This window comes from Ailuropoda melanoleuca, chromosome 16 (genome assembly GCF_002007445.2).
Source record: "Ailuropoda melanoleuca isolate Jingjing chromosome 16, ASM200744v2, whole genome shotgun sequence".
Classification (NCBI taxonomy): domain Eukaryota; kingdom Metazoa; phylum Chordata; class Mammalia; order Carnivora; family Ursidae; genus Ailuropoda; species Ailuropoda melanoleuca.
Window position 1 is genome coordinate 42500580 of NC_048233.1, and position 9726 is coordinate 42510305.

Consider the following 9726-nt stretch of genomic DNA (forward strand, 5'->3'; position numbering starts at 1 on the left):
TGGTCCACACTTAGCCCAGCGCGAAGGGGTCCAGGGCTCTGCGAAGGGGTCCGAAGGGGTCCAGGGCTCTGCGAAGGGGTCCGCGTGTCTGCCTGAAAGCCCATGGTGGTGGCGGTGCAGCCGCCGGCCAGGGATGGCCTGCCCCACCCAGGTGTGTCCTAAACCTCTGGCCCTGCCCTAGACCCCGGAGGCTGCAGTTTCAGCAAAGATGGGCAAGCCCCTTTACACACTTCACAGAACAGATACACACCCATATCAACACAGCACACCCTCCACGTGCAAACACAGAATGCACACACCCTTCCCATACTCAGTTGTGTATGTAATAGAAACGCTGCGGGTAGGGGCGCCTGCCTGGGTGGTGCAGTCAGGTGTCCGACTCTTGGTTTCAGCTCAGGTCATGATCCCAGGGTCGTGAGATCGAGCCCTGCGTGAGTCTGCTGGAGATTCTCTCTCCCTCTCCCTCTGCCCTCCTACTCGAGCTTGCTCTCTCTCTCTCAAATAAATCAATCTTTAAAATATTTATAAACACCGCGTGTCAAAGGGTGGAAATGAGTGGTAAGGATCAGTGTCGGATGGGTGCAACCGTCAGTGGAACAGGGAAGAACCCACTTATCAATGCCGAGTCCTATACTATCTTGGCTTCTAGAAACTGTGGGTGTTATACGTCCAATTGCTATGAATGGACTCTGGGCTTCTGAAGGGAGAGGAAGCCTGGGATTCCTTGGTCCCCAGCTGCAAAGGAATGGCCTGTGGCCACCAAGGAAATGCCATGTGCCTGGCTGGGGAGGAGGAGAGGCTTGGGAACTGCAGAGTATAAATGCCGGAGCTTCCTCTCTCCTGCTGGGCCAATTACTCAGCCCCACGTGCAAGTCCTGCGAGGTCTACAGAAAGGAAACTGAACTCTCTCCTGATACTAGCATCCAAAGCCTGCCTGCCTGCCTCAAACGGTTTGTTGCACACTAATGACCAAGGTGTCATTGGCTTTCGCCAAAGAAGTCTCTCCGGGAACAGCCTGGAGAAGGTCAGACTTTCCTCCCCAGTGCCCCCCCACACTTCCTAGCCACTCCCCCCGCCCCAGCTTCTGAGTCCCAGGAGAGGTCTCCTGACCCCCTCTCCCCCACCCCACGGACAAGGGCTGCACACAGCAAGTGGGATTGGCAGGGCCAGCTGAGGCTTTATTTGAGAAGACACTTGAAATGGCTTCTAGTTGGGGGCATGGACAAGAGGGGGTACCCAGGGCAGTAGACTCCCCTCCAGGGCAGGCTGAGGACTGGGGCTGAGTCTTAAGTTGGGTCTCCTGTTCCCGATGCTCCCCTGCACAGCTCCTTCCCCCAAAGGCTCTATGGCAGCCACAAGAGCGGGGAGGCTGGGAGGGACGCGGTGGTTGTTCACTTGGACAGGACATCAGACGACTCGGACACCAGCTTCCCATCACGCGTCTCGATCTTCTTCACGACCACAGCCTTGGAGGAGCTGCTGCGGCTGAAGGAACCAGCAGGGCCAAAGCTGGACTGGAAGGAGCTCAGGCCATAGTTGAGGCCAGGGCTTGTGAGGCCCCCATAGGCCGAGCTCAGGCCACCTGGTCAGAGACAGAAGCAGCCCTATGAGCACAGAAGGCCAGGCACACACCAGGCTCCACGTCACCTGTTCCCTGCCACTCCCTAGAGAATCCCCAGGGCTGGGGAATCGCCCTGGCTCATTATTTCAGGACGGCTGAAACCATCCAAGAGCAGGGTAGGACAGAGCTTTGGTTTCTTTTGTGTTGTGGTTTTTTTTTAAGATTTTATTTATTTGTTTGACAGAGAGAGATAGCCAGCGAGAGAGGGAACACAAGCAGGGGGAGTGGGAGAGGAAGAAGCAGGCTTCCAGCAGAGCAGGGAGCCCGACATGGGGCTCGATCCCAGGACCCTGGGATCACGCCCTGAGCCAAAGGCAGATGCTCAACAACTGACCCACCCAGGCGCCCCTAGAACAGAGCTTTGAATTAGTTACGTGACCTTGGACAAGACCTGTAAGCGAGCCCCAGCTTCCTCACCCGTGCAAGAGGGAAATGTACAGGAGCTGTGTAAATAGGCCCCGCCCTCCTGCCCCGCAGCCCCGGGCCGGGACACTCACCTGAGTAGCCGCTGGTGGTCTTAGTATGGATACTCATATTCTGCATCCCAGACTCCAGCCTGGAACCCGGGGGATACACGGGACATCAGAAGCAACTCCCGGCCCGTGTCCCAGGCTAACAGGACTCCATTCCCACCCCTGCCCCCTCCCCCGCCAGGTCCCAGGGCTGGGGCACTGGGGCGGTCAGAGACCCCAACACCCACCGGCTCTCCTCGCCCTCCAGCAGCTTGCGGTAGGTGGCGATCTCGATGTCCAGGGCCAGCTTGACGTTCATCAGCTCCTGGTACTCGCGCAGCTGCCGGGCCATGTCCTGCTTGGCTCGCTGCAGGGCGGCCTCCAGCTCGGCCACCTTGGCATTGGCGTCCTTAATGGCCAGCTCCCCGCGCTGCTCGGCATCGGCGATGGCAGCCTCCAGGGCAGCCCTCTGTGGGGGCAGGGGGACAGGAAGCAGGTAGAGCAGAGTCTGGTTGCCTCCTCCCCCGGTACCCACCTTCCCTTTCCCCTCTATCGGGGACCAGAGCCTCTCCCTGACCTAGACAAACCAATCCCACCTAGCTCAAAGAAAATGCTACCAACGGGCTTCAGGAAGCAGAACAGGGAAATCAGGGCAGCTCCCAGGCACTTTCTTTAAAAAACTTGTCACCCTCACCGGGACACCATGAGGCATCATCCCCAGCGTTAACTAGCTGGACCACATCTCCGCTTTCTAGACTGCCTTGAAGCACTAGAACCTGACCTTACCTGATACATAAGACAGATCAAAAAAAGCAGTCTCGAGGGAACACATCCTGGAGCCTAAGCTATCTGTCCCACCCTCCTGTGGCCCCTTGTCATGGCCCCAGGGACCTCCTCAGCACCCTTTGGACTCCCGGGAGCAGTCTGAGAAGCTGAAAGTCTGGTCTAAAATTCCTTTCCTGACCCCCAGCCCCCTCACTCCTTGCTGCATGGTCTGCTCTCACCTTGACAGGTGCAAGGATCCTCTCCCACCCCCAGCCCAGCCCAGCCCATACCTGGTTCTTGAGGGCCTCGATCTCAGCCTGGAGTCGGCTGATGCTCCGGTTCATCTCGGAAATCTCCGTCTTCGTGCGACGGAGGTCATCCCCATGCTTCCCGGCCAGCGTCTGCAGCTCCTCGTACTGTGAAGAGCACCGTGTGAGGCAGGAGGGAGGCACGTGCCCAGCTCGTCTCACCTCACCCCTCCCCCCACACACACATATACACACACACACACACACACACACACGCCACTGCGGGCCTTCTTCCAGACCTCCAGGCACACGGACATCCCCGTCTCCCCAGCACCCACTCGGCAGGCCCAGCTCACAGCAGGCGGGCTAGTCTGAAACCCTGCTCCCTCAAGCACTCCGGCACGGAACGGCCGGAGGGGAGAGTCAGCCTAGCGACCCTGCTCTTCACCTTGATCTGGTACATGGCCTCGGCCTCAGCCCGGCTGCGGTTGGCGATGTCCTCGTACTGGGCCTTGACCTCAGCGATGATGCCATCCAGGTCCAGGGAGCGGCTGTTGTCCATGGACAGCACCACAGACGTGTCCGAGATCTGGGACTGCAGCTCACGGATCTCCTGGGGAGAGGGGACGGCGGGGGGGGGGGGCGGTATGAAGCCCTGTCCTTGCACACAAGGAGCCCCTTTGGCAGAAGAGACTTCCTTGGGGACGAGACAGGAAGACCAGCAACACAGGAGAGTAGCAGGTGGGAGCTAGGGCTGGGACGAGGGGTCAAAGGCCTAAAACCCAGAGGGATGTACAGATGAAAGGAGGCAAGGACAAAAGGCTACCTGGTTCCAGGTGAGTGACCCAAAGGGCAGAGCCCTTCCCCACTCAGCTGCCAACACTGAGCCCCTAAAGGGCTTGCTACAAGACACAAAGCTCAGAACAAAGGCTCTGGGGACAGGGCAGGTTCAAGCTGCAGCTGGGTCACCACTCTGTGTATGACAACCTTGGACAAGCTATTTCGTTCCCGAGCCGGTTTTCTCACCTGTGAAATGGGGTAATAAACCCTCCCTCACCCTCACGCAGGAGGACAAAACATATAGAACAGCCACGGTGGGTTATTCAGTGGTGATACCCTGTCTGCTGCATGCTGGGGGCTAGGAGGAGCCTCTGATGGGGCGGGGGTGGCCCCTCAGTCTTCCGCCCCCAAGAACGTACCTCTTCGTACAGCTGCCTTAGGAAGTTGATCTCATCAGTCAGCCCCTCCAGGCGGGACTCCAGCTCTACCTTGTTCATGTAAGCTTCGTCCACATCCTGGGTGGGAGGGGAAGGGGAGTCTCAGCTGAGTGCCCACACATGACCGCCACCAGGGGCACCCAATGGCCCAGACATAGAACCTTCTAACGAAATGACTTTCCCACCTCACTCTGCGGCCTGATCCTCCAGCCTCTGCCCCATGACACCTGTATCCCCAGCCCAAACACATTTACCTCCATCTCCCGCAGCCCTCCTCCTCCTTCTCCCCCTCCAGGAAGCCTTCCGTGGCCACACCTCCAATTCTGCTCCATTTTCTTAACCATGTCCCAACATCAATGTCCAGAGTTCTGTCCAAACGCACCTAACTACCCCTCTGTCCTTATCTGTCTTTCTACGCTGTATACCTAGGAGGCAGCAAAATATCCCATCACTTGGACACATTTAGGGACAGACCCCAGAAAGCCTTAGTCCAAGTCTCTAAGCCCCGCCTCCTGTGTCTCATGGGGGAGGGGTGCTCCCTCACCTTCTTGATGAGGACGAATTCATTCTCCATGTCTGCACGCTCTTTGATCTCCTCCTCGTATCTGGTGAGGAACAGACTTAGAATGAGAAGTTGACGGCAAAGGTGAGGTTATCCTGAGTATTTGGGGAGGCAAGAATATCTAGGAAATTCAGTTCATGAAGATGCAGGATATGAGGTCCTTCCGCCTCCACCAGCCACTCTCCCTCCACCCCTAGCCCAGGTTATCGTCAGCCAGTGGGGAAGCCCGCAGCAGGACACCCCTCTCCGAATCCATGAATACACGTTGGCTCAGGCACATGAAGAGGCTCAGCAGGGGGACTGACATGAGACCTCAGACAGAACCTTCTGGGGTGTGCTGGAAATCAAGGGTAAGGAATAAACAGGCCCAACAGAAGTATACCACAGAGGCCTTTCCCATCGTAGGTTTACTATGTAAGTATTGACATATAATTTGTTGTCCAAATCCGGACAGTTCTGAGATTGAAAGGGGGTGGGCACTCTTTAACAACTATGCCTGGCCAACGGGCATAAAGCTAGACTGTCCTGGAATACCTGGTCCTCCGGTCAGCCTCATTAGACAGGACTGCCCGGCCCAGCAGGCAGGGGGGCCCCCGGGTCTCAGGCAGGGCCGGGGATGTCAGTCGGGGAGGGGCGGCGGGGAGGAGGGCAGCTCACTTATTCTTGAAGTCTTCCACCAGCCCCTGCATGTTGCCGAGCTCCACCTCCAGCTTCAGCTTCTCCTGGCCCAGCGTGTCCAGCTGCCTCCGGAGGTTGTTGATGTAGCTCTCGAACATGTTGTCTATGTTGCTCCGGGCAGTTTTCTGCTGCTGGAGGAGGCCCCACTTGGTCTCCAGAATTTTGTTCTGCTGCTCCAGGTGCCTCACCTGCATGACAGAAGAGGGTGCAAGGAGGTCCACATCGGGCCGGGGCGGGGAGTGTGGCAGGGGAAGCAAGCACTGTCTTTTCCTCTAACCCACTTCCAGAACCCAGAGAGCTGGTTAGCTGCTCTGGGAGTATCCCCAGCGGCCAGAAAGAGACAGCATGGTGAGTGGAGTAGGGAGCATGGTGAGTGGAGTAGGGAGCCAAGGCCCCCTAGTGCTGGGGGGCGGGGGAGAAGGGGGACGACTGGCAAGTGCGCGGACGGAAGGGATGGACGGGCTGGCACAGTTATGTTGAAATGGTACTGGCAGAACAAATAGGTCTTGTTTACTTAGACTGTATATTAAGAATAGCCAAGTTTCGATTCACACTTTATATAAGATTGAAAAACAAATGTAATGGCTCATCAAATAGCATCGTCATCATCATTATTATATGGCGGGGCTTCGAGGCACTCCTACAGATCACAGAGAAACTTCAGCCCTTCGGCCCAGAGGGCACTGGCCAGAAGACCTAGGTTTTGGCCAAAGGCCGCTACTAACCGGCGCTGCACGACTCTGAGTTGCTTCCCCTCTCTGAGCCTGGGTCTCCTCAACCCTGCAGCGGCCTAGAGGAGCCCAGGCAGGCCCTTTCAGGAGCCTATCTCTGTGCAGATGTCACTTGCAGCCAGAGAAGAGCAGAGAGACTAGGCCCATATGGGTGCAAACTGAACACCCCCCTCCCCCACGGCACTCCCTCTGAGATTTCTCCAGGGAGGCAGAGGTCTCCCCCACCCCACCCTACCCTTGAATCCACAGCCCTCTCCTCCTGCCCCAGACACAAAGGTCCTGGGTTCCTTGGGCTCAAGGAATCCAGATTTTAGGATGAAACTAAGGCATGGTAGAAAGGAATAATTTATTTGTTTGTTTGTTTACTTATCTTTAGACTGTATTTTTTAAGTAATCTCTACAGCCAACATGGGGCTTAAACTCACCCTCTCTGAGATCAAGAATTACACACTTCCACCCACTGAGCCAGCCAGCCGCTCCAGAAAGGAAATTTTTAAAAGAAAGAATAATAGACGGGTTCCAAGAGCAGGAATGCATTGTCCTTACCAAAGTCGTCACTTTTTTTTAAATTGAGGGACTTAAAAGAGAAGACAGTCTGAAGGGTGCAGTCTAGATGCAACAAATTCTTCTCTACAAATCCTTTCCTTCCCCCGGTCATTCTGCCCCAAAATTATAAAAAGTAAATGATTTTAATATTTAGCCTTAACGGACTGCTTAATATGGGCCAAGCACTCCTAAGCTCTACATACATTATATGCTTGAATAGGCAAAATGTCTTTGATGCAGGGATTCTCGTGCCCATTTTATAGATGAAATCAGATTTGGCAAGCACAGCACCATGAACCAGGAATTCCGACTCAGAGCCTGTGTTTAACGACTCACTGTGAGGACCCCAGAGCTAACAAAACACTGTCAAGGAGTAAAGTCAAGGGTGCTTTTTGCCAAGAAGCCAGGGAGCCTTCCATAAGTGGGGCGGGGGGGGGGGAATTCCCTAGGGGACTCCAATTCCTGAGGACGCTACTCTGCCCCAGGATTTGCCTCCTTCCCTTCCCACAATGCCTGCAGGAGCCAGTCAGCAGGGAGGGGCCGATCCTCCGGAGCGCGGGGGGCCCCTGGGGGCCCCCGGAGGCAGCCACCACCGGGGCTGCAAAACCCGGCTCGGTGCCTGCCCTCGGGAATCTGGAGCCAGGCTGGGGCGGAGCCGGGGTGGGGAACAGAGAAAGGGAACAAGGGCCGAGTGGGGAGAGGGGCGTTGGCGGACAGACGCCTTATTTGAGGCCATAAACTCGGGCTGAACAGGACAAGAAAGCTGGGCGGGGTGTCCAACGCCCGCAGACTTTGAATCCTGGACAGGCTTTCCCGAAGCCAGCCCCTGGCGCCCCCCCTCACCCCGACCCCACCCCCGGAAGCTAAGAGCTGCCCAGGTAGGGGAGGGCCGCCCCGAGACCGAGGGCCTTAGCCCCTCACCCCAAGGTGGGGGGCGAGTCTCTGCCCCGCCCGGCCCCGCCCACTCGGGTTCCCAGTGCAGGGGCCGGGTGATGACTCATCTCGGAGCCCCCCCACTTAAGGGCCTGGAATGCCAAAGGCCTCAATCAATATTTGCCCGCTGAGTCAAGCCACCCGCTTCCTAATTCTACAACCCTATCAAACTCTATTTAAACTTAAAAAAAAAAAAAAAAAAAAGCAGAGGGACACCTTTGAGGAGCCCTTGGGGCAGGGCCAGGGAGAAGGGTTAACCTAGAGGAGGGACCTCCCCGTCCCCCTCCCCGCCAACAGGTGAACAGCCAGGACTCTTCCAGACTGAAAGCTTCGTAGACCCGTCAGAACTCGGGTAGGGGTGTGAGGTGTGAGGGAGGAAGCCTCAGGGTTTAGAGTCAGAAGCCGCCGGGACCCTCTCCCCCTAGCTGCCCCGGCCCAAACCAGAGTGCATGGGAGGACTGAGTCATAGTTGGAAGGGAGAGCGCTGCCAGGGTGGGTGGGGCCGGCAGGTCACCAGTGGGGAGCTGGAGACGTGCCCACAGCCAGGGCGACCAAGACACAGGCCGGAACCCTCGGCCAGCCCCAGGCACTGCCCGCCCCGCGGGGTCGGGGGAAGCCCTCACCTTGTCGATGAAGTTGGCGAACTTGTTGTTGAGGGTCTTGATCTGCTCCTTCTCCTGGGTGCGCACAGCTTGGATGTTGGGGTCCACCTCCAGCTTCAGGGGGCTCAGCAGGCTCTGGTTCACTGAGACAGCCGTGATGCCCCCCGGCGCCCCGGCCCCGCCGTAGCCCCCGACCACACTCATGCTGCTGCTCAGGCCACCCCGGAAGCTGCTGCCGCTGCCGCCCACCCGGGAGAAGGTGGAGGAGCTGATGCGAGAGCCAGGCCCGCTCGTGTAGGAGCGGCTGCTGAAGGCCCGGGGGCCGGAGCTGGACATCTTGTAGGACTTCTGGGTCACCCTGATGGACATGGTGGAGGCCGGAGTGGAGGCTGGAGTGGAAGCAGTTGGCTGAACCTGACCGAGGGTACAGAAGAAGCCGAGAAGCTGCTTCTAGGTGGGGACCGTTCCCCAGGGTTGGCCTTTTATAAAAGAGAGCCCAGCCCAAGGGGAGGATCCCACGGGTACCTGAGTGGCTAGGCCCTGAGGGGGCTGGGCCTAACCCGACACCTGCCACCTACAGGCTGGACTCAGGTGGGGGCAGCAGAGAGCTGCTCCCACCCAGAAACCCACCCTAGCTCGCCCTGCCCCAGCTCAAGAAAAGAGGGATTCTGGAAGTGTGAAACTGGAGAGAAGGTCTGGCCTGGAAGGAGCCTCCCGGAACAAAGAGACTTGGTGGGGGTCACCCAGCCACTGCAGCCCTACTCCTCCGTCCCATCTCCTTCCCTCCTTGGGGAAATAAATGCAAGGACTGGGAAGCATAGCAGGAAAGGGGTCCCAGAGTAACTGACACCCCAAAGACACCACCTCCTGTTCTTCTCTCCGCTTCGAGTGATTATGAAATTCTGTCCAGGCTGGAGGACAGGGCATCTAAGCTCCAGATCCTCGAACCTGAGGCCAGGCCTCTGCCTAGTCTCTCCTCGGTTCCTGCTGTGTCCTCAGCATCTGGCGCAGTGCCAAGGGGAGCTGGCTGAATAATTGTGGAATGAATGAACACATACACACACTGGCTGTCTTCCCCCTGCATCTGTGGGGGCACAAAAGTGAGATACAACAGAGCATGCTTCCTGGACCCAACCTAGTGCCTTCCTCTTCTCCCAAGATCCCAGGATTCCCTGGGGCCAGGCTGGACACGGTGGGCCTTACAACGGGGCACGGAGAATGAAGACAGAGGGCTGAAGAGAGAAAGATGGGGGAGCTCGGGAGAGAGGAAAGCTGCGCTGTTAATTGCCCCTTGCAGGAGTCGTTCCCATAGCACCCGGTGGGTGAATCAAGGGAAGGGAGGCAGCGCTGTGCGGGGGGGGGGGGGGGGGG

At 57.6% G+C, this 9726-nt stretch overlaps 1 protein-coding gene across 1 annotated transcript; it reads right to left on the reverse strand.

Annotated features, from left to right (window-relative positions):
- Nucleotides 1–1152: 1152 nt before the first annotated feature.
- On the reverse strand, nucleotides 1153–8819 carry KRT8 (keratin 8). The gene is made up of 9 exons (XM_002923247.4): nucleotides 8377–8819; nucleotides 5523–5731; nucleotides 4848–4908; nucleotides 4286–4381; nucleotides 3535–3699; nucleotides 3129–3254; nucleotides 2322–2542; nucleotides 2119–2177; nucleotides 1153–1582 (listed from the first exon to the last, which is right to left on the reverse strand). The coding sequence occupies exons 1-9, from the start codon at nucleotides 8722–8724 to the stop codon at nucleotides 1392–1394; spliced, it is 1476 nt and encodes a 491-aa protein (XP_002923293.2). The 5' UTR covers nucleotides 8725–8819; the 3' UTR covers nucleotides 1153–1391.
- Between the last annotated feature and the right edge of the window lie 907 nt (nucleotides 8820–9726).

Bases quoted from the DNA above. Each gene is read 5' to 3' on its own strand.
- KRT8 (XM_002923247.4), bottom strand. From the start codon at position 8,724: ATGTCCATCAGGGTGACCCAGAAGTCCTACAAGATGTCCAGCTCCGGC. The intron at 3,700-4,285 runs GTACGTTCTTGG...CCCTCTCCCCAG, and splicing joins TAAGGCAGCTGTACGAAGAG to GAGATCCGTGAGCTGCAGTC. The intron at 3,255-3,534 runs GTGAAGAGCAGG...TGCTCTTCACAG, and splicing joins AGGCCATGTACCAGATCAAG to TACGAGGAGCTGCAGACGCT.